General features: G+C 51.3%; 8 protein-coding genes across 8 annotated transcripts; 4 read left to right on the top strand and 4 right to left on the bottom strand.

Moving 5' to 3' along the window:
* Positions 1-1,693: 1,693 nt before the first annotated feature.
* STEHIDRAFT_67451 (WD40 repeat-like protein) lies at positions 1,694-3,051 on the top strand (the record flags this gene model as incomplete). The annotated part of the gene is made up of 3 exons (XM_007309925.1): positions 1,694-2,324; positions 2,421-2,659; positions 2,752-3,051. The coding sequence occupies 3 exons, from the start codon at positions 1,694-1,696 to the stop codon at positions 3,049-3,051; spliced, it is 1,170 nt and encodes a 389-aa protein (XP_007309987.1).
* Positions 3,052-4,168: 1,117 nt separating this feature from the next.
* On the bottom strand, positions 4,169-5,776 carry STEHIDRAFT_162584 (uncharacterized protein; the record flags this gene model as incomplete). The annotated part of the gene is made up of 5 exons (XM_007310220.1): positions 4,169-4,254; positions 4,333-4,525; positions 4,669-4,979; positions 5,073-5,235; positions 5,282-5,776. 5 exons carry the CDS (start codon positions 5,774-5,776, stop codon positions 4,169-4,171), a joined length of 1,248 nt encoding a protein of 415 aa, XP_007310282.1.
* Positions 5,777-6,284: 508 nt separating this feature from the next.
* On the bottom strand, positions 6,285-11,231 carry STEHIDRAFT_87139 (uncharacterized protein). The gene is made up of 14 exons (XM_007310221.1): positions 11,188-11,231; positions 11,078-11,111; positions 10,746-10,997; positions 10,307-10,692; positions 10,229-10,246; positions 9,365-10,172; positions 9,272-9,293; positions 8,889-9,222; positions 8,577-8,816; positions 8,369-8,512; positions 8,086-8,298; positions 7,887-8,027; positions 7,612-7,824; positions 6,285-7,553 (listed from the first exon to the last, which is right to left on the bottom strand). The coding sequence occupies exons 3-14, from the start codon at positions 10,971-10,973 to the stop codon at positions 6,299-6,301; spliced, it is 4,002 nt and encodes a 1,333-aa protein (XP_007310283.1). The 5' UTR covers positions 10,974-10,997; positions 11,078-11,111; positions 11,188-11,231; the 3' UTR covers positions 6,285-6,298.
* A 3,426-nt stretch (positions 11,232-14,657) lies between these two features.
* Positions 14,658-16,280, top strand: STEHIDRAFT_125800 (EF-hand). The gene is made up of 9 exons (XM_007310222.1): positions 14,658-14,727; positions 14,780-14,913; positions 14,985-15,049; positions 15,128-15,157; positions 15,326-15,366; positions 15,419-15,454; positions 15,512-15,627; positions 15,684-15,730; positions 15,906-16,280. The coding sequence occupies exons 1-9, from the start codon at positions 14,716-14,718 to the stop codon at positions 16,091-16,093; spliced, it is 669 nt and encodes a 222-aa protein (XP_007310284.1). The 5' UTR covers positions 14,658-14,715; the 3' UTR covers positions 16,094-16,280.
* A 341-nt stretch (positions 16,281-16,621) lies between these two features.
* Positions 16,622-17,799, top strand: STEHIDRAFT_105233 (Phosphoenolpyruvate/pyruvate domain-containing protein; the record flags this gene model as incomplete). Its single annotated transcript, XM_007310223.1, has 3 exons — positions 16,622-16,832; positions 16,905-17,041; positions 17,139-17,799. Exons 1-3 carry the CDS (start codon positions 16,701-16,703, stop codon positions 17,797-17,799), a joined length of 930 nt encoding a protein of 309 aa, XP_007310285.1. The 5' UTR covers positions 16,622-16,700.
* A 78-nt stretch (positions 17,800-17,877) lies between these two features.
* On the bottom strand, positions 17,878-19,841 carry STEHIDRAFT_172512 (ADP-ribosylation). Its single transcript, XM_007310224.1, has 11 exons — positions 19,802-19,841; positions 19,648-19,736; positions 19,464-19,585; positions 19,250-19,395; positions 19,071-19,182; positions 18,935-19,009; positions 18,725-18,859; positions 18,612-18,650; positions 18,417-18,558; positions 18,215-18,347; positions 17,878-18,150 (listed from the first exon to the last, which is right to left on the bottom strand). Exons 2-10 carry the CDS (start codon positions 19,732-19,734, stop codon positions 18,249-18,251), a joined length of 957 nt encoding a protein of 318 aa, XP_007310286.1. The 5' UTR covers positions 19,735-19,736; positions 19,802-19,841; the 3' UTR covers positions 17,878-18,150; positions 18,215-18,248.
* Positions 19,842-20,482: 641 nt separating this feature from the next.
* On the bottom strand, positions 20,483-22,421 carry STEHIDRAFT_150480 (uncharacterized protein; the record flags this gene model as incomplete). Its single annotated transcript, XM_007310225.1, has 5 exons — positions 22,281-22,421; positions 22,088-22,213; positions 21,730-22,025; positions 20,770-21,646; positions 20,483-20,697 (listed from the first exon to the last, which is right to left on the bottom strand). Coding segments are annotated over exons 1-5 (1,569 nt in total), but the record flags the coding sequence as incomplete, so codon positions are not given.
* A 406-nt stretch (positions 22,422-22,827) lies between these two features.
* STEHIDRAFT_172513 (uncharacterized protein) lies at positions 22,828-24,776 on the top strand (the record flags this gene model as incomplete). Its single annotated transcript, XM_007310226.1, has 6 exons — positions 22,828-23,028; positions 23,093-23,285; positions 23,344-24,108; positions 24,167-24,229; positions 24,290-24,563; positions 24,638-24,776. Exons 1-6 carry the CDS (start codon positions 22,894-22,896, stop codon positions 24,774-24,776), a joined length of 1,569 nt encoding a protein of 522 aa, XP_007310288.1. The 5' UTR covers positions 22,828-22,893.
* Between the last annotated feature and the right edge of the window lie 442 nt (positions 24,777-25,218).

Here is a 25,218-nt window from a genome sequence, read left to right on the forward strand (position 1 = left end):
CCTTGCGAGTCTCCTTTTTGGCTGCGATTTGCGAGAGTTTGGGGGGTCCGATGACGCGCTTTGGGGCGTGTTTTTGCGTGTCGCGTTCCTTGGGGAGGGCTGTACGCGTTATCTTCGCGATGGCGACGCGTTCGTTCGTTCGTTCGTTCGTTCGTAGATGAAGAACGCGCACGAAAACGCGTCAATTTGAGACGTACGACGCGACGCGTCTCCTTCCTCCTTCCTCCATGCCCCTCCCCCTTCCTGACACGACACGACGCGTCGAGCGTCGAGTCACAACATCCTTAACGCGTAAGTTGAGACACCCCACGCGTAAACAGCGAGGCCTGTGAGGACGTGTCAACGAGGGTGAGGCTCAGGACTCAGGAGGGACGCGTCAACGAATCGCGCGACGTGCTGACGTGCTGCACGCGTGGCTTCGTTTATTGTGATTCCCCCGATTGCGATATCGATTTCGATTTCCCGATCATCGCGCCCCTCGTGTCCCGTCGGCGGCGGGAGCGGTGGGGTTCTTCTTTCGCGTGTCGCGGGTGCGGGGGTGTCGCGTCGGATTTGTTTTTCTCGTGTCACGACTTAGGACTTAGTTCTCGATTTTCATGGGTGTTATGCACCTTGGTGTGTATGGTCATGTCCGTGGCGGACTGATCGGTGCTTGATGAGCGCGTTTTATTCGACGCGTCGCCTTGCCCATTGTGCGGTCTCTTTCCCTCCGTCTCTCCGTCTTTGAGGTGACAAGATAGGGGCTTATGGGCGTTGCGATTGGGGCCGGTTTGCGTCCTGTCGTTTGTTCGTAGCCGTGGCCGTGGCCGTGGTTGTGGTTGTGGTTATGGTTGTGGTCTGCTCTTACACACTCCACCGTCCACTCTGGATCCAGTCCAGTTCCTCGCACAACGGCTGTTGTGCCCCTGCATGTACATGTACACATATGAAGACGGGACACGATATCACGCGCAGTATGAGCATGACAGCTCGCACACGAAAATGCGTCTTGCTCTCGTTCTTGGACGATGTGACTGCGGTTGTGATTGGACCCCGCGAGATGGAGATAGGGGGTCTGTACGTGTGGAGTCTTTAAGTTTCGTTTATCTTGCGTGTGGGGGGTTTGGACGGGCGTTGTATCGATGATTGGTATGCTCAGTCGGCGGTTAGCTGGCGAGATATTCGCGGCGCAGTGGTTTGTTTCTGGCGTTTTTGCGTTTCTGGTCGAGTGTTATGGTAGATGGTCAACCTCAGTATGGCGGCCTGTGGGCTGTTACGACTACTGCTCTCTGCGAACTGTCAGCCCCTGAATACGCCACAGTGGCGCTCCAGCGCTTATACCAACCTTATGTTTTCATGTCGAGCATATATGCACCTTTTTCTTTTTCGCTCTCTCGCTTGTTCGCCTCCTAAATATAGCACAGCTACTGACTTCCCCTCCGTACACTTAGAACAAGCGAACGCGCTCTTCAACACGATTCTCCACGCCGAAGTCACCCCTCCCTCCCCACACCGCCCCTCCTCGCCCACCCGTCCCCCCGCCACCACCAACAACTCCAACAACTCCGCCACCAATGCCAACGGCACCACCGGCACACCCACGACCCCCCGTCGCCGCCTCTTCGCCTACCACTCCCCCTCCGCCGCCGCCGCCTCCACCTCCAACACCTCGCCCACCCGCCGTCTCGACACCCCCACCGACGAAGCCTACTCCATGTCCCCCGTGCGCGCCGAATCGCGCCAGATACTCGAATCGCCACGGAGGCAATTACGCAACGTGTGCAAGACGCCGTATCGCGTGCTCGATGCGCCCGAGCTGGCGGACGATTTCTACGTGAATGTTGTGGATTGGAGTTCCACGAATGTTCTGGGTGTTGGTCTGGGCAGTTCGGTGTATTTGTGGACGGCGCATACGGCCGCGGTGTCGAAGTTGTGTGATTTGTCGAGCACGAGCGATACGGTGTCGTCCGTCGCGTGGGTGCAGAAAGGGTCGACGTTGGCCGTGGGCACGATCTCTGGAAAACTACACATCTACGACGCGGTCACGCTCCAACTCGTGCGTTCGTACCCCGCCGCGCACGCATTGCGGATCGGAGCCTTAGCGTGGAACCAGCACGTACTCAGCAGCGGGAGTAGAGATAGGATGATTCAGCATCGGGACGTGAGGGAGCAGACGCTCAAGCCGTTTAAGAAGAGTCCGGGGCATAGGCAGGAGGTGTGTGGTTTGAGGTGGAACGGGGAGGGGATGGGCGGGGTGCCGAGTGGGATGTTGGCGAGTGGCGGGAACGATAATAAGGTGTGTATTTGGGATTTGAGGGGGTCGAGGAGACCGGGGCTCGGCGGAGGTGGGGGCGGCGCGGGGAATGGGAACGGGAGTATGGCGCGGGGAGGGGCGGGGAGCAGTATAGGTGCGGGAGGAATGGGAGGAGGAGGAGGGCAAGGACAAGGGCAGGGGACAGTGAGTGTGGGTGCGGAGGCGAGTGTGCCTGGGGCGGAGGGCGGCATCGGGGACACGCCGTTGTGGAAGTTCCATGATCATACGGCGGCGGTGAAGGCTTTGGCTTGGGATCCGCATGTGGCGGGGGTGTTGGCGACGGGGGGCGGCACGCAGGATAAGCATATTAGGTTTTGGAATGTGCTTTATGGGAATAAGCTTAGTGAGCTGGATACCGGGTCGCAGGTGCGTTTTTTGTTCTCTTTTCGCGCATATATTCACTTCCACCTCGAACGCATATATCCTGAACTGACCTTCCTCCCCCCCCAAACAAACAGGTCTGCAACCTAACCTGGTCCCTAACCTCGCACGAGCTCGTCTCCACACACGGTTTCTCCTCCACCACCGCCCAAAACCAAATATGCATCTGGAAATACCCCTCGCTCGACATGGTCGCCTCGCTCACGGGGCATACCTCGCGTGTTTTATATCTCGCGATGAGTCCGGACGGGGAGACGATCGTGACGGGGGCGGGGGACGAGACGTTGAGGTTCTGGAACGCGTTTCCGAAGAGGGAGGATAGGGAGAGGGAGAGGAGGAGGGAGAGTCGGTTGGATTATGGGAGACTGATCCGATAGTGGTAGGGGTGGCGGTGTTTTGTGTGATATTGGATGGAGGAGGTTGGTGTTGGTTGGGGGAGGATGATCTTTATACTGGATATATCTCTTGCTATCTCTTTTTGACTACTACCTGCCTGCCTATCCACCCACCCACCGCGTTTCTCCTTCATATCCCTCCATTCAAATATGAAGCATTGTATTCAACTTTGCAGCGAGCAGCCGCTACCGGCCCTTGCCCTTCTTCTCTCCCTCTCATCGTCACCGTGACCGTCATCCCTCTTTTGAACCTCTTCGAATCGTCTACTCTCGTTTCTCTTTCCGCTCCCCTCTTTCTCGCATTCAAATTCCCTTCAGCTCATTCAACTCAATCTTTTCTTGAATGTGCTAAACCTAAACCCCCGCCTCCCATACCCCCGCCTCCCATTGAGCTCTCGCCCTCGCTATCGATTTTCTCATGTCACCCGCCATTCTAGGAGCAAATATATAGTAGTACGCACACCGACGATTCAGACCTTCTTTTTCTTGGCTTTACTGCTTTTTCTCGTTTTTCCTACCTCTTCCCTTCTTCCTACCTTGGTTCTTTCCTCCGGAGCCCTTTCACCCTTCTTTCAACCTCGTTCTTTCTTTTCTTCTCATCTAAAGTCAACTTTACTCGTGTTCAATTCCGAGCCCAAATCTGTCCGAGTCCACGTCAAGTTCCGTCAAATTCGTTATTGTTTTCGGTTCTCGTTCTACTGTTTGCCCCGTGTTTCTTTGAAAGAGAATGTAATATATAGTATTGGATGTATATATACCTTTTCGTGTTCTGGAACTCTGATTAGCGGCGAAGTGTGTATGAATGTGGATATCAATATGACTATCAAGTGGGTAGTTTTGTGAGTGTCGTCAGGGTGAACAAGGCAGACACAAGAAGAAAAGGCGGGTACATGGAAGTGCCACAGGATCACCGTTCCCACGACGTTTTATCGTGTTTCACAAGATCTTCACGAGCAACCCACTAGAATACTTTTGTGTACATCACGAAACACACAGTACCTACGGGATCTAGACGGTCTAAGATACTGAATTGTAGAATCAGAGTCCTATCTCCCTTAGGCTGCCTCTATGCCTAGGCCTGATCATATGGGCCACAGTTCTACTGCATCGCAACTGATGCATACCAATCATCCTCGTCTCTAGCTACCATCACCATCCCCTCCTTCTCCTCCTCCTCCTCCATACCTACTCTGCCCAGGATATAGTGATACACAAACGGCGGCGTACCTCTAATCCTCCGCATACACTGCCTAAGCAACGCACACAGCGCGGGGAGGTTCGGTGCATGGACTCCCAGTCCCAGTCCGACAAGAGTATTACTAGTACGAGTAGGCAGCCATGAGTTCGATGATGTGGATGGGTTTTGGTGGCTACCGGTACGGTTGTGGTGAGCGGAGAGGACTGACACGCGGATTCGTTCCTGTTCGAGGACCTCGAGGGCGACGTTCCACACGAGCTGTTTTTGTTTTTCCGATCAATCAATAATCTCATCAGACCACAATCGTCTAAGGTCTTTAACGCCATGAAAACATAAATGCCGTGGGACCAAGGCGGCGCGTAATATAACGAACCAGTGAATTCTGAAAGGATAGGACGTACAGAAAGTGTTCCATCCAAATATTCATAATCACCCTGCCCAAACCCCTCCGAAATGCTCGCGATATCCACGGCCGCACTGACCGCCTGCTCCCTTGCGCCCGCTCTGACTTCTGGAAACGCATTCGCGAGCATACTATGCATGTTGATGAGGCCCGTCAGGCCGAGGAGGGTGCTCGTCTGCATTGAGAGCACGCCGACACGGTTAGAAAGGATGAGGGAGAAGTGTGTGGTGCTTAGTTTGGTGCGAGTTATGTAGTCATATATGCGCAGGATTAGGGAGGTGTAGGTGGGGTACCAGAGGGGAGGGCATCCTAGTGTTTATTATAAGGCAAATCAAGGTGTCAGCGATAATACAATGACGGCACAGCGGAGACGAAGGTGAAGAAAAAGAATGAGGGTCAGACCTGGAGTTGGAGCCGATTGAGCAATTTGGGCCCATTGCGAGATGAATGTTCTCGTTTCGTGCAACAGTCGAATACCAATCGTCCGCATTATAATAATATTCGTGGGATCCAGAGGCGGATCCATTCTCTGTCCCACAAACATTTCTCTGTCAATGAACTGCGACTGGGACGACAGATCGAGATAAGTATGCGTACTAACTGCAACTCACCGTCAACCCCCCAAGCTCGTCCTCCAACCACGGAACAACCCCCACAGGCATCTCCAACATCATATCCGACACCAGCTGTATACCCAACAAATGACACAAAATCGAGCTCTCTTCATCTGCGTCGTCCGAGGCCATCAGATGTCCATACATGTGCGCGATGTCCCTCCCTCTGATAGAACTTGCCGAAGCCACGGCCGAAGGGCTTGGAGGAATTGTGATATGCATCCCGTACTTCAGGACGACCTCGTTCGCCTTACTCAACATACCCCATCCGTCGTTAAAATGGCGTTTTAGATGAAGATACGTCCCGATGATGGTATACGCCTGTACTTCATCCAATGGCGAGAGTAAGGGCGAGTCGGAGGAGAGCACATCGAGGGCGAGTTGGAAATAAACAGCTTCGAGCTGAGAGGCTATGACATACTCTTCATCTTCGCTCTCGGGGTGATGAAAGAGACAGCCGACGTCGTGGGCGATGTGAATGCGTACCGCCATATGGAGGGACAATTTCGCATAGCAAAGTCAGGGAAGGTAAGGCCCTATTGACCTTGCTTATTTGACGCACTCGGGCTTCTCGTGTCATTTCCCACCGGACGATACCGAATTTAGAATGAAGACAATGATATTGACGCCTGCGAATGGACTCGAAGAAAGTATCACAGCTGCACGAGAACTGGAAGAGGTAGTTCATGGCGAGTCCTGTCACATGTTAAGTCGTCCAAAGGTTCTTTTAGAACCACAAAGCATCGGAAGGTCTCCCACACCGCGTGTATTATGGCAAAGAAGGGCCAATCAGTACACCGAAAGAAAGGAGGACAAACGTCGTGTAAGACGCTGAACTTAACCTTAAGATACAACACCAGGGAACGTCTGTCAGCTTCGCTGGAGGAATTACATCGAAAAGAATGAGCGAAACCAGCATCAAATTAGCGCATTGCACGTATGGTACTTTGGAGAACGTTGATCAAGATGGGTGAATGAAGTCGAAATCATTGCGAGAGCTGAGGCCTCTCCCGGTCAGTCAGAATCTGATAGTGTGAGGTCAATATCCACTGGACCGTACGCTTTGCGCTTCTGAGGAATAGATCGTGAACCGGAGGCTACAGCACCACCGTTTGAAGAGCCGGTGATAGGTGCCTCTGATGCGAGAGACGAGCCCATGCCTGGCCGTGTGTGTTCTTTAGTGCTGGAAGACCCTGCCGGACGGTGAGGTACGATTGGCAGTGGGATGTGTCGTTTGGTGTGGCTGACAGAGCTTGCCGCAGGTCGTGATGTAGTGCTCGTAGAAGACGTACTGGGTTGCGGACCTGACGACGCTGCCATCGAAGTGGGATGCGCTTGGCTCGGGCGGTTGATGCCGAGCTCCTTCTTGGATATATGCGTGTCCCCAGAAATCGCCGCCAGCATCTTTGCCAACCCACCATCCTCCGAAGCCCAAATTTTCTTCAGTATCGCCTCGCTCCCTACGCTCTGAAGCAACGTCATAGCAGTTCGGTTTCTGTCCTTCCATACCGCGACCTCGGTGAAGACTGCAGACTTCGTGATTCTGAGCCCGTGAGGCGAAGGGCCCTTGACCGTCTCAAAGGCCAGTCCGGGCTGGCCGCGTAGCCTGTCTTCAGCATGCTTTCTCCTTGCAAGAGCTGCATGCCATGTGACCTGACTTCCTGACCCTCGAAGAAGTTTCCCGACCTCGCGACAGTCGCTACAAGAGCATGTTGAACCCCCGCCTCTCCACTCGGCTCTGGATGGGGACGGTTTGGGTTTTATGAAGTACGCCGTGAAGGTTTTGACGCCTTCTCGGAAGAAGTAGTCGAAGGGGTAGGTGTCACGGGAAAGATTATGCGACTTGAGGAATGATACGACAATGGGGAACAGAGGAACTAAGGTGGTCGTGATAGATTCTTCGTTGGTGGTGACAGCGAGAACCTTTTTCAGGATGTGAAGGGCAGAGGCGGTGTTATTCGTCTCGATGCAAAGGGAGAGAATGTCATTGACATCGTTGAACAAAGGGGGCGTCCTTGGCGCTGTTGGATAGTGAAGCGTTGACCTCGGATACACGCCGTAGTTGTAGACATTGACAGGGGCTTGAGGTTTGATCGCGTCAACGCGGGTCTGGGAGATGGAAGTTTCGACAAGGTCCTTCAGGAATGCGGTTAGTTGATCTGAAGTCCACCGATGCTCAGTGATCGCGGCGGTGTGGGAGTGAACGGCACGAATGAACGATTTCCAGAAATCCAAACCGCAGGCGAATGTACGGAGCTGAGGCAAAATACTGAGAAAGTGATTAGACTTTAACTGTGCGGCAAAAAATACTGTGATTATGCCCTTACATCGACGGCCCGAGGGTCGGTTTGCGCTGAACCTCTTTAGCCAATAGAGCGGCTTCGCCCACTGCTGGATGCTTCAACGATTCCAGTGCTAACTTCCTATGACCGGAGACGACGCCGTATAAGTCAGGCTGTCCATGAAGAGTGTGGCCGAACGTGTTCAGGGTATCCAAGATTTGCTGGTTCGTTCTATATTGACCGAGGATGCGTGAAAAGCTACGTTTGAGGGGTTGAGAGTAAGGTTTCTACTATCCCGTAAGGAATGCATGAGCACTTACGGTCCTGTAAATGCATCACGGACCGACTGTGTCCAATCGCTGGGCAAAGCATTGTTCTCCGATTTCGATTCTGAAACGAGACCTTTCAGGAATGCCAGCCAAAAGCTGACAGATACGTGATCCTTGAGCTTGGGAAGAACGCTGCGACATGTATAAACACGTAAGCGATCCGAGAAAGATGATCACCTGAAGAACTGACCGTCCTTGCAGAAGCCCACTGTCACGTTTTATGAGCTTCAGCAAGATAGGCACATCCTCTTCCGCTGGCGCCTGGAGAGTCTGAACAGCCCACTCGCGTCTTTTCTCACACCATTCCGCCCATTGAGCACTACCGCGTATCAGACCGTCAAGATGATCTATAAAGGTGAAGCGCTTCTGGAAGGATCCCGTAGCTGCGAGTGCCTTCTCAAACCTAGAGGAGTGCAAGATGGATAAGTCTACTAGAAAGGCATAGAAAAGCAAGATATGAGAACTAGACGGACACAGGTACGGCAGCTCCATACAACGCTGCTGTGCATCCTTCTAATTGACCATCGTCTTGGGTACGCTTTCGTTCGACCAGGTAACGGATGAACTTGCGCCACCAATCTGATTTAAGATTGAGGGCCATAAGCTGGGGAAAGACACTGAATATCCATAAGCAAGGGTGATGGTGCTTGGAGGGGAACAGTGGTTTGAGATCAGCCTTACAGCTCTTTCACGTGTGCCAGTCCCCCTAACGTGGTCGCAGCTGAGACCATGAAAGATATGTCCTTTTCTTCAACTTTCCGCAGAGAACCGAGGATCTGCGTCCGTTTATTATTGAACCAAATGCTTGGCGGACGAGGAAGAGGCTGGGTTGATACTTCGTGGGCAAAGTGAGTCTCCAGTGACTCCACGAAGCTCAGGCGTTCAGACGTCGAAGTCGTATTTGAGATCACATTTTCCATCCTATCCGTCCACGCGTCGTCAGTGACAAAGACCATAGTAGACAAAAGATGAGAAGTAATAGGGTGAACATACACAGGCATAACGTCAGCCCACGCAAAGGTCTGGCACGCTTGTACGAGCCGGTTAGTACCAAAAACTGCGATATCGCTCCCCGCCCGGCACGAGTCGACGGCCTTGGTCCATATAACAGGATCTTTCCAACGAACAGCGGAATCGGCGATGAGCTGTCCTGCTGCTGCAGAGCCCACCGTCGCAGCAATTTCGACAAAATCGAGCTCTTCCTTTGTTGGCACGAGGGACGAAGAGGAGGTCAACGCCGTAATCGCTACTTTACTGCCGCCGAGCGAAGCGATGACGCTTGTATTCTTGGTGTCGGGCCAGATGAGGGCGACAGACCGATGATAGACTAGATTTTATGATTAAAAAAGTACCACAAAAGGTAGACATATGCTCACAATATTCGAGTGAACCAGCTCCCTAACATATCAGTGAGGCTGTCAGTGGCGAAAAGCGAAAAGTGTGCTCTGTTGCAGTGTAAAATCACTCACGTTACCCTGATATCCTTCATAATCTTCATCATCAGGGCCTACATTTTCCCAGTAGTCCTCGTCGATCATGAGCTCCTCTTCGCTCAGATGCTCTTTTGTTCCTAGCGATTCGCCGTTTGGTCCAGCGATGAGCTGTACTGTAATTGTGGTGTAGTTAACTTCAGCCATGGAATACCCTCCGCCCATACACTCGTCTTCGTCTTCGTCATCCTCATCGTGCCAATGCCGACGCTCGTAATATCCCATGTCATCATCCGACACTCCGGATCGTGTGCAATGCAAACTTCCAAGCCCAACCCTGAAACCAACTCGAGCGCAGACATCACGAAGGTTGAGGACGCGCGCGGCGTCAAGACCCTTTAGCTTGTCGAAGGATAGGTTCGCATGCGAGTACTCGTGATCTAAAATATACGCAAGCTTCACTGGAGGTGGCTCCTCGGTGACAGGATCGAGTCCATGCGCATCAGCAGATTTCCACGCCTTCAGTATGCGCTCCAGTTGTTCCATGGGACCGTCGAGTTCGGGTATTGTTGGAGGAAGCGATGAAACGGCGTCTCCACCTTGAGATTTGGAGGCTGGAGTATGAATAAGATTGTACGATAATGCGAAACGATAGCCCGAAGTGACGGGTTTGACCTCGTGGACGACGTCCGTGTACCAAGAAAGGACTGTGGTGTCCGTCAAGCTGGCGGAGGCGAAGTCGAATACTTTAGACTGTTTACCGTGAGACACACGGACTTGACCACCAGCGAATTGGGACGGAAGGATGATGACAATCGTGGCGAACATCCCTGGAGATTTTTCCGTGCTATAAAGTGAGAATATAGTCAGCAAATGACCATAGGAGTAAGAGCTAGTGCATACTCTTGATGAGGAAGAAAGCTATTGAAGAGACGATAAGTCAACATCGCGCGACGGAAAGAATTCGGAAAGACTGCTTACTGAGAGCCTGTTTCATAGAGCAACATTTTATAGAACTCAAGCCTTGGAATCGTCTTGTTCGTCGTACCCAGATCAGAGCAGACTCTGGGCACTACCTCCTTCATTAGCCACTGGTCCCATCTCGGATTATCGAAGGTTACGTGGCTGGGGTCTAGCTCCCATGTATCTCGCACCTCGACGTCTACTACGGTTCGTTCGCCTTTGCCAAATGGTGCGCGGTTCATTGCTTTACAAAGGCGCTGAGCCTCAGGGATGCTGAGAGGGAGCCCAACTGCACCAAAGCCGTCAACGTTGATAGTAGGCTGAGGAGTCGCACTCCACGAGTTGACGGAGGCAAAGGTTCCTTCGACCGCAAAGGAAGAGTCGAGCAAGTCTTGAAGCTCCTCCTATACAAGTCAAGCTTAGCATTATAACCGACGGTATATGCAAAATTAAAGACCTTGATGGGATTGGTGAGCTCTTCGACAAGCTCTTCGGATTGCGCGTCCTCTTCCTCCTCGTCTTCGCCGTCCTCCTCTGCCTCGTTGACTTCGCTGTCCTTTTCCTCCCCGTACTCGCCTAGCTTATTATTCTCTCCTTCATCGTCCCGCATGTCGTCCTCAACATGAGTCTCGTTTCGATCGTCTTCCGTGGCCGCTGTCACTTTCGACGTCTCTTGTGCCTGCATGTCGTCGCCAAGTTTGGAGTCCAGCTGCAACAGCACAAATCAGTAAGCCTTGTGCCCTTCTTCCTGCCACCAACAGCCCCGCGACGGGGTGATCAACAACTCACAGGGACAATTGACCTTCAATTGTCTGCGTGTTTTCTACCAGTCAAAGTCAAGCCACCGCGTATGACTTTACTTGGTTGCCCAGAGGTAGAAAAAAATGCGATGAGCTCACCTTGGGGTCCGAAATTAGCGAGATATGGCAGAACTGGGCTTGGGACGTCGACCAAGTGAAAGATGTACGTAGAATGGGGACGCGACTCGGATGCGATTCGGACGCGACGTGGTCGTTGGAATTTGAAGATAACAAAGACGCGTGTCTTTGTCAGCTCCGTTCTTGCCTACGCCACAGTGTTCAGGGCCACACTTGGGCCACACAAGCTTTGACAAGACGGATTTCAGCACGAAGCTTCAGTTTCCACTGTGGACCTGCCAGCGGCGCGAGATGCACCCGACATATTTCAGAAGGGGTATTGATCCATCTTAAAGCTACAACAAAGCTGGTCATACTCAAGAAGACTCCAGTCTCCGTCCATTCTCTATCTGCCATCACTCCACTATCAAAAAAAGAGACCAGCCTTTCCTACAGCTCAATCTTCACAGAAGATGATCTCGAACTTCGAGCCATCCGAGGTACCGACGTCCGTCATTGTCTCATCCATCTTACATTCCCTCATTACAGGTACCTCCACGTCCTTTGCGTCTGAAGAACTGTCGACGTCCTCCTTGTAGAGTCTAACTCTGACCGCGGTGAAAGCATCAGTACACGTATCCATTGCTGAAACACAACCGGAAAGAATCATTGCGGAACATTGAAACTTACCCTTGACTGTCCAATTCGAAGTGCTGGCATACGAACTCCACCGTTCGCCAAACGAAGGTGGTTACGTTCGCCTCGATGGAGAACATGTGGCTTTGACAACTCGCGGCGTGGGAGACCTTGAAAACGATGAGGTTTCGCCAGTCTGGACGGTAAGTTGAGGGCTCGTTCACGTTGCTGATCCGAATCGAGGGGCGCTTCAATTTGAGAGATGACTTGGCGGAGCGGGCCCGGGCAGAGATTGGAGAGTTGCAAGCGCGACGAGCAGGAGAATCAGGGCGATCCGTCAGAACGTCTAATAAGATAAGATACGCGTAAAAATGGATAAGCACGACAATAAAGGAATGTATCGGCGAACCTGACTCTGGTAGTGCTCGTTCTCCCTTCATGACCAGCGCACGTCTTCGGAGTGGAGAAGCCTTGGCTGGGTCGATTGGTTGGGCTGTGGAACTCAAAAGTCAACTTCATTTCACAGTACAAGGCGAGCACTAATTCACTGAGCCCTTTGGTTGAGTCTGGACGGCTGATGGCTTTCTTCCGCGAAGAATGTCTTGTGACGTCGACCTTTGAGGGAGATTCTGCCTCTAATACACCATTCCTCGTCAGCACATAGTATCGGAAGTGGTCGGGAAAACAATTACCTTCTATACTGCTACCATCACTGTCAAAGTTGTCGTCTGCGCGTTCCTCGGAGTCCTTGTCTGTCTGACTTTCGTTCCTCTTCATAGCATCCTTGGGAACAACATCTTCCACCCCTCCGACGCGAACGTGGTTTCTATCCTGAGGAGCCGAATGCTGGCGGCGGGGTGGCGATGTTTCCTGTTTCTCCTTCATATCGAACATCGAAAACAGTCTGCTTCCTCGGGTCGTAGATGTGTTCGACTGAGAACGCGAGATTTGAGGGCTATTTTGCGAAGACGATAATGTTGCGATCGCGAGAGTGTTCGAGTTGTTCGAACCTGAGACGGTCACTGTAGCGTACTTGACTTGCGAAGTCGGAATGGAATGTTTCTTGGAAAGAGCTCGAAGAGATCGAATGGAGGAAGAAGTCGCGAGGAAGCTTGACCGGTTCATTTCGTGAGTTGTGCTGTACGACGTATGATCGATTTCATGATCCGTAGGGTCGAATCGTTTGAGACCTGAGGTGAGGACGGTTGCATGTTTGTCTTCAGATTCAGGATTGTCATCATCACCGGAAGAGGAAGATGACGTGGCGGTTGTAGTATTGATAGCGGGCGTAAGGTCACCTCCTGGTATTCTTGGGATAAGAATCCATTTTTCGGCCCTATAAATGTTATATTGAGGACTCACCGTCGTGCGCCGGAAGAATTTCAGCTTGAATCAAGGCATCTGAGCCCTCTTCAGCGGTGCAGAAGATGTCCAAGTCGGACTTCGAATCTTGGGCGACTTCATCAAGGTCGTTGTCGCGGACAGCAGTACCCATGGCTGCGAGGCCGTTGAAGCTTCCGTGACCGAATAACGTCGGCATAGTCTTTGACAAGTTCTCGAAGTAGCTAGCATTATCTAGTCAAACAGCGGCGGGGATCGCAATGAGCATAGACAAGATGGGCGAAAGTCACGAAAGGAGGCACCAAGATCGTCTTCGCAACCTTCTTTGCCTGTAGTTTCTTCGTGAAGAGCGCGCACGGTGATCACGTCGACAATGGCGCGAACGCAATCCCAAGCACTTGGATGGATGGGGATACTTTCGCCGCCACAGATATCGAGATCTCGAGTGCTGCATGACAGAGAGTTGATATCTTCGCAAAGGGAACAAACATCCTATTAGCCGATCAAAGAGTCAGCCGTTGAATTATGTCTACAAGAGTTTCAAAACGTACTTGCATAGAGATAGCTCTACCGACGAGCACCTTTCTCGTGCCATACTGAACAATCATCACCCCGCCGCTGTCTCTAGACCAAGAAGAGCCAGAAGCGTCACAATAATTAGTCGGATTTCCAGGACGACCTCGTGGATCATTCATGATAACCCTCGATGTCTGTTCCAGCAAGTAAGAGCTATGAGCGAGATGGCGGGCAGACCGCGGGGGGTCTTGATGAATGGTATGGAGCGATGCCAGGAGACTTGCTAAGGAAAAGATAGTAGGCCCGCCAGGATTTAAGGCCAACTATCCGTCAGAAAACAACAGGCTATAACAGAGATAAAACCCAAAAGGAAACGGGAGGGGCGTGAGGCCACGATGTCAGAGGTCGCGAGAGAGGATCTCAAGTCTGGGGGTCGGGTCCGTTATGTGCCGCGAAAGAGCCCATCGGCCTGTATTCGATCTCTTGAATACAGACGTCAATCTCTAGGTTCAGTATCCGGATCTGGGAGATACTCTATTGAAGTCTTATAAAAACCATTGTCGCAAGCGGATAGTGACTTAGACAGTCGATCCAACTTGAAAGCCGAGAACAAGTTTAAACCCCACAGATATCGTTCACCAGTCTGGCAAGCTCTCAATATAAGCAAGGATATGCGCTGACTATCGAATCTACAGCCAGGATTGAGTTGAAGTTCGGAACGTTTTGCGTGAGCAGGCGGACTGTGGCAATGATCAAACAACTCAAGTTTGAGCGGAGAATTCGGTGTTTGCCGAAGGCACACAGGCACCGAACGGCAACCGGGCCGCCGATATTACCCCTTTCGTCGAGCCTTGGCTCGGAACATCATGCTGTGCTATTCCTGTCCGTCCTTGACTCTTGCCCTCATCTCGCGATCCTGTGCGTCTTTGTTTAATCGCCACAGCCCTTGTACACAGCAATTACCCACCCTATAACGTCGCTGTGCTCCAGATTGATATAAAAGCTGATGTATCCTCAGAATTTCGCAGAGCATCTCTTCCTTACCCCCAACTTTACGCCATCCACCACTCACTGAACATGTCTTACAACGTGAGTGCGCGTCAACTGATTTCGTTGAAAGGAATTGACGATTAAATAGCAGTACGGCGGCGGATACGCACCTCCCCCTGGTGGTCCCCCTGGCGGTCCCCCTGGCTATGGAGCGAGAGGGGCTACACCTGGTGGGTTCGCCCCACCAGGGGGCCATGGAGGTCCCCCTGCCGGAGCCGATCCCCAGTACGCCTCAATGCATAGTATTCGCGTTTAAACAAAGATTAAAACTCGTTACCTTTTGTTTCATTGTTCAGACTTTGGTCGTGGTTCCTTGCCGTTGATACGGACCGATCTGGACATATATCTGCTCACGAGCTCGGTTCGTCCCGTCGCTGAATACTGGCGGTGATACTTGACCATCGATGCTGACGATGGACTGTGGGCTCTTGTGCTACAGAGAAGGCGCTTATCAATGGAGACTGGACGCGTGAGTTGATTTCTATCAAATATAGTGTGGTGCCATTGGGAGAGTTGTCTGCTTGTCTGTTTCAAGCCGGTCTATCCTTAGGGGTTCTACGAATGGCCGCTATAGTGGCATTCTCGGAATAAATTCGTCGTTCTGTGGCTTGATGGCTGACACATAGAATTGCTGCAGCTTTCGACCTCGACACAGTGAAGCTTCTCATGTCCATCTTCGTATGTCATCCCTCGTCTATGTTACGCAAACTACACCTAAATGGACGCACAGGACACCGACCGCAGTGGTACGATCGGGTTCAATGAGGTCAGTACACTTCACATCACTAGTTTTCTTACTCATCACTGACTTTCTTGCACACAGTTTGCCGGCCTATGGAAGTATATCAAAGACTGGCAGAACGTCTTCCGACACTTCGATCGGGACAACTCTGGTTCTATCGATGGTCGTGAGCTTCAGGACGCCCTTCAGCAATTCGGGTCAGTATGATGCACAATATGCACCCTGTTCCATACTTAGACGTGTTTGTCCACAGCTATAACCTTTCGCCTCACCTCCTCACCCTCGTTGAGCGTAAATACGGTGAGTCTAAGCCTTCTACCATCTTCCCATCCATTCTCACCCACCCACGATTCTCCCCCCGTGGTCGCCGCCGTCACCTCCGTCGCGAACACCGTCACCACTACACCTCCCGACACACCGCGGCCCCTCTATCTTTTCCTCCCTTACTACCTGGACCTTTACTGACGATGGTAAGATGTTAAAGCCAGCGGGGTGACCACAGGTTACGGAGCCACTCCTGGTATTACCTTCGACCGATTCGTCAGGGCCTGCGTCGTGATCAAGCAAATCAGCGAGTCGTTCGCCAAGCTGGACAGCGATAGGGATGGATGGATCCAGATCAACTACGATCAGTTCATGCAGACGGTTTTGACGCTTCCTTGATAACCTATTCATCGTGAACCAGGCAGATGGGGCGATATGTAGCAGGATATGTCTCGCATTTGGTTGGCATTGTAAGAGAACTAATGCTAGGGGAAAGCAGAAAGTGGATATGAAGCTTCGAGATGAACTTGTATTTATACATGTGCTCAGTTTGGCTGCGAATAACACGAAGTGCTTGTATATGAGCATTCAGCTCTCAGCTCGGAGGCCGACGAGACTTGCACAGATCGCTATTGTTTCGTCGACGAACCCCCAGTGTCACCGTGCGAGCCACATGCCACACGGCCGATGTAGCCCGACAAGGCGTCGGTGCGTTCGTCGGTTCATTCGGACTTGCCTTTTGATGGTTCACCTTTGTTGCGCATGACGCCCCCGACGACCTCATCTCCAGGTTGAACAAATGACCATCTCCTCAGACATGGCTTGCTGTGACTTTTCTCACTCAACCGCTTCGGAATAAAGTGTGCACGGAAGCCGAGGGCTGGGATATAAAGCTCGGTTGACCTCCTCGAGGATGACTTCTCACTGGCACCGACCACTATTGGAAAATTAGTCGACGACTACTTGCTGAACACTTGCTTGCAATACTTGCTCTTGAATTTCTGTCATGGCCACCGAAGGAGCTACCCGTCTGCGCCAACTTCTGAAGGATCCGAGCCATCTTGTCGTGTGTCCAGGAGTATACGATGGCCTCACAGCGAGAGTTGCACTTTCGATGGGCTTTGAGGCTTTGTACATGGTATGCAATACTCCTACTTCCGCACCACTTTCTTGAAACAAAGACGAACTTATGCGATTATATTTCGAAAAGACCGGAGCTGGAACATCTATCTCGCGTCTCGGTATGGCTGATCTCGGGATCGCTACATTCAACGATATGCATGAGAACGCAGCCATGTTGGCTGGTCTTGATCGTTCCGTTCCTCTGATTGCTGATGCTGATACTGGGTACGTTAGCCTTACTCCTCCACTACGATCTTCTATATTCCCGATCCACCAATCATCCTAAACCCGTTGTACTGAACTGTGGCGCACGTTTTTGTAGGTATGGTGGTCCCATCATGGCCTCCCGCACCGCAGAAGCCTACGCCCGCGCAGGGGTAGCAGCCCTGCACATCGAAGACCAAGCCCAAGAAAAACGCTGCGGCCACCTCGGCGGCAAACTCATCGTACCTACCGAAGTCTACTGTTCCCGCATCCGCGCTGCCGTTCAAGCACGAACCCGTATCTGCTCCGACATGCTCATCATCGCTCGTACGGACGCTCGTCAATCTCTTGGATTCGAAGAGGCGTGCAAGAGGTTGGAAGCTGCGGTGGACGCCGGTGCGGATGCGGTTTTCTTGGAGGGGATATTGAGTAAGGAGGAGGGGAGGAAGGTTTGTGAGATCATGGGAGAGAAGAAGGGGACGGAGGCTTGGGGAGAGGCGGGGGTCCCTTGTTTGATGAATTTGGTTCCGGGGGGCGTGAGTCCGGACATGACTGTTGAGGAGGCGAGAGAGTTGGGATTTAGGATTATGATATTCCCCACGATTGGCATTGAGGGCGCGATCAAGGGAGTGAAGGAGTCGATGGGCCTTTTGAAGAGCGATGGGAGACAGAAGTTGGAGGAGGGGCAGGGAGTGAGAGAGGCGTTCAAGCTAGCAGGGTTGGATCATTTGATGAAGATCGACGATGAGGCAGGCGGGGTCAACCTCAAGAGTGCTTAATTATAGTGAACTTGGGAGACGAGCCACTGAATTGGAGAACTGTACGAGCACAAATCTGCTGAAGTTATAATTGTTCAAGTTATTACTTATTGACATACAGAAGTGTATCCTCGATAATTCGTTTTCGATGTCACGAATGATCACTTTGGTTTTGTTCTTCCTCGTAAGTCTCACCCGAAACGCACTTGTGTACCGGTTCGGTTCACGTCATTACCCTCCCGACGCTTACGCAGATCCGGGCAGAGTGACCTTTATAGCTACAATATTTCCATTCACGATCGATTCGCTTTGCTCGAGGAGGGTCGCCTCCGTTGTAGTCGAAATAGGTCTACTAACATCGCATAGACCTTTCTGTAAGGAGCAACACAGGCTATTAATCTCAATTCGACTAGCCCTTCATGATGATAGAGTTCACCTAAAGCCGGAGCCAAGATCTTTGGAGTCTGCATTTAGGCATCGTACAAAACGAGGTACGACGGACGGATCGCCTTGTCCGTATACACAACGAGTTCGTCATAGTTCAAACTTCCACCAACTTCTGCCAGAACCTGATGGTAGTACCGAGTTAAACCGAAGTTCAAAAATGATGCCAAGCAATGCAAGGAAGAAATACTCACCGAGTCATAGCCCGCCGGCGGTGCCGTAAATGAGGGCATGTCGTGCTTAACCTTGTATCCATTACCAACAACGACTTTGTTGAGAAACATCGCCTTGTACGGCGAAGGAGTAGATCCCGCACGTCGAGCATATGCATCGGACCTGAGGTATGAAATCAGTCGGGATCAAGAGTAAGAGCTTAAAGGATGGCTGACTTCGACGATGTTGCAGAGGTATATATACCTTTCCCAAATCTATATGTGATCGTCAGGCGGAATGATAGCGGGCATTAGATACTGAAGTTCCTGCAAAACCTTGGCAGGCGCACCTTCCCCAGCCGGTACCCTTCATGTATGCCTGGATGTCATACGACGATTTGATGATACCACAAACACTGCAGTTTGCACCGTAACAGAGAGCCGTGTAACTTGGGTCATCACCGAGATTGCATGCTCTCAAGGTTCTGCGGGTTCAGCGAGACGGACGGTCAGCAAGGAACAAGGATGAGCCAAAATTGCGTGCTATGTAAAATACATACCCATGCCATCGCCGATTCTCGTTACCGGGAGTCTTACCCTTAGCTTTGAACTGGCCTCGACTTTCAACTTCGTCCCTGTATCATGGATGGCTCATAAAGATGAAGTATTACATGCGCGTGGTGAGGATGAACATACAGGTACTGGCGGTAAATCTGTAAATTAACCTTGGTAGAGACAACGAGATAAACTCGTTTGACAGATGGACACAATGTGGCATGCTTCCATGAATTCATGAATTGGTCCACGACTGACACGGAAAAAGCAGAGGCTCTGTGTTTGAGATTATATTATGCTCATAGTGATGAAGTACTCACCGCTACGGAAGGTGATATGGTCTCCTGGGATTTCCAGAATACCTGGAGCAGCAGACTCCCCCTGATTGTGGCACGTCCTTGAACAATAATGGGAGTCAGGCTGCTTCGTTCGCCGTCTGCATTGGAGGCAGGAAGTATTGACAGGACTATTATCATCAAAGTATAATATATTGTTGGTTAGAATTTGCGATATAGAGATGAAAATGCAGCTCACGGAGGCGATCCAGCGGTTAGGTTTGCTCCAGCGTTCTTGGCCATCGTGGCACAACCCTTGCCACAGAAAGGGTGCAGTATACCACTACCAGGCTCTTTGTAACGCGGTCTCCTATTGCAGTACTGTGGGAGTTATAAGATATCGGCACCATCACGAGAGTAAGGCTCGTTGAGAGATAACTTACGAGGCAGTACTGCTCTGTACCAGACGGAGGGGTTACATGTGCTTTCGCAAAAGTGGCACATGTCTTGCCACAGAACGGATGAAACATGCCTTGAGTGTAGAGACCATCAAAGTGAGAGATGAATGGTGAATACAGCTACGCTCTGAGAACTGACCAGTGCTATCATCCTTCAGGCGAGGTCGTGCATGGCAAAACTGAGATCATCTCAAGTCAGGATCATCCTTTTTCACAGTCACCGCTCAAAATCCAAAAATCACATACATCGCATTGTCCAGGACTGGAGTAGGAGCACATATCCAAAATCCTTAGCAGTCCCGATCAGTGTAGTGGGCGTAAGTCAGAGAGATGGCTGCCACAACAATATTGTATCGTCATGACCTTTTTCCAACCACGACGCCACATATATTCCATTAATAGATCAAAGGAGCACCCGAATGTGTGGCTACGCCATCGCATCGGTCCTGCTGCCGCATCCAGTTCACCTTGCTTGCCGAGCTATAGCATCTGTATATGTACGACCGTATGGTCAACCCCTGTAGATTCGGCACACAAGATGAAGGGCACGCTGCACGAACAGGGCTTCCAGGTCATGGTGGTAATTTCGAACGAAGAGAATTGGAAGAGAACGTCCACTTTGAACAAATCGGTGTAAGAATATAAGTACGACGATGGCAACCCTCGACTAGGAGGTCCGGGTGAAGAGACAAATATCGGCTCGATGATGTACACTCAGACTATTTGAGCCCATGAAGTCTCAGCATTGATGCTATGTAACATGAGCGCCCAGACCATGTATTGTGCCATACGGTCCCATCAATCATCCCACTGCAGATTTGTGTACATTGTACCTACAGAGACCGCAAACTGTAAGGAGCGGGCTCGACGGATATTCTCAATACGATAGTCCAAGTCTTTTGCGACTGCACTGGGATGAATAAGTTCTGTGATCATGAACAGCGCCCCAATGTTGCCGCTGTACCAGGCGAACATCGGAAACAAAGTGAGTGATTCCAACCTCTGCAGGGAAGTCGCAGCGTTGAAAATATCAGCCTACATGATGACGAATATATCGGTGAGTAATTTATTGAAAAGAACAGCAGAAACAAAATTGAGAAAACTCACAACCATATCCGCGTCGTGAAACACACGGAACGGTGTGACGACCCCAAGAGTCAATGGTCCAGCATACACCACATTCCGACGCCACCTGGTGTCGGCCATGGATAAGCCCAATTTCGTCAGGTTCGAGCACTGCGCAATTGCGTTCCAATGGCTCGTATTGTAGGACCAGGCAATATCACATGCCTGGAGGGAGAGTTCTTGAAGGGTGCCAGCGTGTGTCGGAAGCACATTCTCAAAGAACAGCACACGAAGGTGTGAATCGGAGGGGTCCTCGCGAAGTCCAGACAGAACGAGCTTCGTAAGGCCAGTATAAGAGACGAGGTATCGAAGACTACCTTCGTCGAAGCGATTGCTGACTAGGCCGCTCAGCTTGATGGAACATTCATGCAAGCGCTCGAGGGATTCCTCGGGAACGAAGGCAGGAGGAGCTACACAGTCGATTGTCAACGTCTCTAGTAACTGGAGATTTGGAAGAGTCCTTGCGTCCAGAGTTGGGCGAAAGCCGACGAGTGCGAGGGTTTTGAGCTGCATCGGGTTGGACTCCGGGGGATAGTCTGCGAAAAGGTCGCCGAATGTCGGCAGCGTCGCATACCGGGATGCTCCCCAGCTCTGGGATATGCGAATAGCAAGGGCCTCGAGGGTAGGACTGTTCTTTATACATGCCATAAGTGATTCGGCAAAGGCGGACGAATGAGCGTAATGAGTCTCAATGGATATATCAATATGTCGAAGGCGATGGAAGTGACCAATTGGGATGGAGGTCGGCATGTATTGCACGTCAAGTGCGAGAGTGCGTAGGGTTGAAGTCGTGGATAGCGCTTCAGCGATAATGGGATCTCCTATGCTGCCAGAGAACATGCGATGCGGAAGAATCCACCTGTGCGGCCAAGAGGTATGCAGATTAATTCATTGAGTTCGACATGGGTAAATGAGCAGATCTGAATAGATACGTGTACTAACCTGACGGAGTGGACATAGCGCAGGGCACGAAGAGCTTGAATGAGTAGAGGAAATGTATGCTCATCCGCCCTAGCGCTGATATCGGTTGGATGATACCAAGCCCGGAGTACGAGATGTTTTGTATATGTACACGTCGGACTGTCTCCGGATGCGATGCGTGAGAGACTATTATCGAGTTCTTCAGGAACACGTCCGATGTCCACGGTCAGGTAGAGCGTCTCGAGCAGAAGTGGCTCGACAATCATATGAAGTGCTCGGCAAACTTGGTACAAGTGGACATGATCCTCATGAGGGAGCTATAATTCGTTACAAACAAATTCATTAGATTTGAAAAACAACTTGGCGCGCAGACACGTACACGAGTACAGATATGCTCAATGAGCTCTAGAGGAAGCGACATGAGATGGCTCCTGGCGGTAGTTGGCTCCGTAGCTTTATACAATTCTCCACGTATCCGTTTTGGCCTTAAAAAAACCTTGCGGGCCTACGAAACGAAAGTTAGGTCCAGGGCCAAGCAGACTGCACGACGATGCTAGGAGACCACAAGATACCTTGTCTCGAATCGTCCGAAAGCGCCCCTTCGATCGCAAGCTTGTGCTGAGCTTCATAGCTGTCTTAGTATCTCAGAAGGAAGACAAAGAGCGTAGCACTTCAAAGGTTGTGTCGAATCAGAACTAGCAGCCAAGTGTGAGTAGCTGAGGTGTGCCCATGGTCACTGGTCAGTTTCGAGGTCTCCATACCGATGCCGGATCCTTGATCCGGTACCCGGCAGATGCGGAGGAAGACGCCCTGCGAATATTGCAGAACCCAGACCAAAAGCCTAGGAAACTCCCCAATATAGAAGTCAGGGAAGCAAGCATTTGGAGGTAAAGAAAGAAACGAGACACGAAGACAATAACCACCATGACCGTGACACTACAAAACAGAACGAATGTGGATGAACAGAATTCAAGTGGCGTCCCGGGTTCGAAAGGGCCGGCGCCACAACATCACGGTCACGTGGATCCCCAATTGACAATTCGAGCGCCGCGCGGCGTTCTCGCGACGCGTCGCCGCTTTCCAACCATAACCACGTTGTTCTTTAACTCTCCCCACCCACCGCTCCTGAGCTTGTTGTCTATCTTGTCATCTGATAAATCTTGAGGGTACCACTGGAACATATCCATGCGTGTAGTATCCATACTCCATCCCAGAAATGGCACAAACGGGGCGGACTTCGCCGTCAACGAGTCCGGAGAGGTTCTGGTGTTGAAATATCAGGGCGAAGCCATCCTCAGCGAGGTCCCCGAGACATTTGTAGTGCGTTAGCCTCTTTTTATCTTTTCAAAATAACAGGCGCGAATTGAATGTTCGCGACTGATAGGATTTAGAAGAGACCTGCCGTGACACGTTCTCTCTCCCTAAAGCCGCCACCCTCATTTTCGAAACAAGTGACTTGAACATCTGTCAGGGACAGCCGGTCAAGATCATGCGAGGTGCTTGGGCTGCGATTCGTCTTGTCGTTGGTGCTGTCACTGTCAGCATCAAAGGTGATAGACAAAGGGTCCATGACGAAGGCAAGCCTCTTTATTATTTTCGTCCATTTGTATGTTGACTTTGACCCGATCTGGATAGGAAGAGTCTCGTTCCTCCCATTCACTGAAGTTCGCGTTGAAGAGACCGAATACTCCCATTCGCTCTCTACCAGCAAGCACGGCATACCTGCAGGATCAGCTCGCAAGCCTCATCCTCGTACATATCACGGCACCCCGCAAGAAAACGACGCCGCTCCTATCCTTCCTCCTACCTCCCCACTGGCTGGCAAATCCCCCGCCCCCTTGCGTAACACACTTCAACCGCACAGAGGCTTCAATCCAGACGATAATGATGACGCAGGCGAAGATGATGACGACAGAGTGAACGCAACTCTTGATGATTTCGAAGACGACGAGGACGAGAACGAGCCTCCAGTTCGGTCTCCAGTCAAAGGTAAAGGTAAAACACCGATCCAGCGTCAGATCCTCTCGGATGACGAAGAGGAGAACGACGAGAATGAACGGCCTGCGTCGGATGTTTACGTCGATAGTATCTCGTCGGCGAGGAAGCCGAGGGTCTCCGTTGGCCACCGTACTGTCCCGCAACAAGAGACTGTGAATGACATTTTCTCTCCGAAGGCGAACAAGACTGCGAGGACACGCGTCCCTTTGACTACATCTCCGGACTCGGATGACGATGGTGGAAGAGGGACTAAAGGCTCGGAGTCGACGGGGGGGAGGGGCAGCTCAGATACTTATGAGTTTGTAATGTCGCCGCGGGAGACGAAGCGAGTAGCGAAGAACGCAGAGGACTTGTTCATGGATGATGGGGATCTGGATAATCAGGAGAATGCCGGTAGAAAATGTTCGGTTTATATTCCTAGTCCCGCTGGTGTCTTGATACTGATGAGGTTCTGCTACAGCTGCGACGCCTAGACGTACGCCGGTTTCTCAGAAGAAGCCTTCATCCCGCATCAACCGTGAAGGTTTGCCTTTTCGGTTTTAAGCCACATCCTCGTAGTTTGACTAAAGCGCTATCGATCCAGACGAGCACATCGCTGCATCCCTCTTCAAACCTGCAACCTCAAAGTTCAAGCCCGCCCAGACTAGTTCCAGTCATGCGTCCGATCGCGACGATACTTCCCAAGCACCAACAGAGTCCAGCCAAACTACTGTCGTCTCCGGACCTGAAGACAAGCTCCTCATCACGATCTCGTATCCTCCCGGCGAGCAGTCCTCCAAGTTCAAGGTGAAGGGGAAACATAACGTCGGGAAAGTGCTGCAGAGCGCTTGCAATGCGTTCGGATTGGATTACAATTCGTAAATATCATTTCTCGCTGGATCAATCTTTCTCTCGCTACGTATGGTTGCTGACCGCTGTTCGCATGATGTAGGGCGCATCTATATCTGCAGGACGGTCTCGAAGACGGTGTGGAGATGACCTATGAGTGTAAGAAGAGTGATACGTTGGCCGGGTCCGGAGTTGGACAGGGTGCAGCATTCATCATTGCGCTGGACGACGATGAGGAGTGATCACTTCCCGTGAACGAACAGTGAGGTTGCCTGCCTGACTTAAGGTGGGAATGGAGATGATTTTACCTTTCTTGGCTCGCTATTGGACAATCAACAACATATGCGTACTCCTTTGTTTCACCATTATGCCCACAACCTTGTGACTCTTTGTACCAGCACCCATGCCTATCTTGTTTTCTTGTATCTGCTTTCCTCTCTAAAACCCCTGTTTGTCTCGAATTGTATAACGCTTTGTTCAATTGGCACGTACCGATCTGCCTCAAATTCTGCGTGCTTCAATCGCGTTGTGCTTTATGATCCATTTTGGCAATCAGCTCCGTACGTCAAAAAAGATGGTTTACGTTGAAGTGGTGTTTTGCCACACTGCAGACGCCACAATTCTGTTTCGGACTGCGACGGACGAGGAGCAAACCAAGATCGCAAATCCAACGAGACTAGCATT

Source organism: Stereum hirsutum (assembly GCF_000264905.1).
Source record: "Stereum hirsutum FP-91666 SS1 unplaced genomic scaffold STEHIscaffold_19, whole genome shotgun sequence".
Classification (NCBI taxonomy): Eukaryota; Fungi; Basidiomycota; class Agaricomycetes; order Russulales; family Stereaceae; genus Stereum; species Stereum hirsutum.

Bases quoted from the DNA above. Each gene is read 5' to 3' on its own strand.
- STEHIDRAFT_87139 (XM_007310221.1), bottom strand. From the start codon at position 10,973: ATGCAGGCACAAGAGACGTCGAAAGTGACAGCGGCCACGGAAGACGAT. The intron at 8,817-8,888 runs GTATGTTCACCC...GTGGACGGATAG, and splicing joins TGGGCTGACGTTATGCCTGT to GATGGAAAATGTGATCTCAA. The intron at 8,028-8,085 runs GTCAGTTCTTCA...TACATGTCGCAG, and splicing joins AGTGGGCTTCTGCAAGGACG to CGTTCTTCCCAAGCTCAAGG.
- STEHIDRAFT_125800 (XM_007310222.1), top strand. The intron at 15,158-15,325 runs GTGAGTTGATTT...GAATTGCTGCAG, and splicing joins TATCAATGGAGACTGGACGC to CTTTCGACCTCGACACAGTG. The intron at 15,455-15,511 runs GTCAGTACACTT...TCTTGCACACAG, and splicing joins GTACGATCGGGTTCAATGAG to TTTGCCGGCCTATGGAAGTA.
- STEHIDRAFT_172512 (XM_007310224.1), bottom strand. From the start codon at position 19,734: ATGTTTCATCCGTTCTGTGGCAAGACATGTGCCACTTTTGCGAAAGCA. The intron at 19,586-19,647 runs GTAAGTTATCTC...TAACTCCCACAG, and splicing joins GTACAGAGCAGTACTGCCTC to TACTGCAATAGGAGACCGCG. The intron at 18,348-18,416 runs GTGAGTATTTCT...TACTACCATCAG, and splicing joins CGCCGGCGGGCTATGACTCG to GTTCTGGCAGAAGTTGGTGG.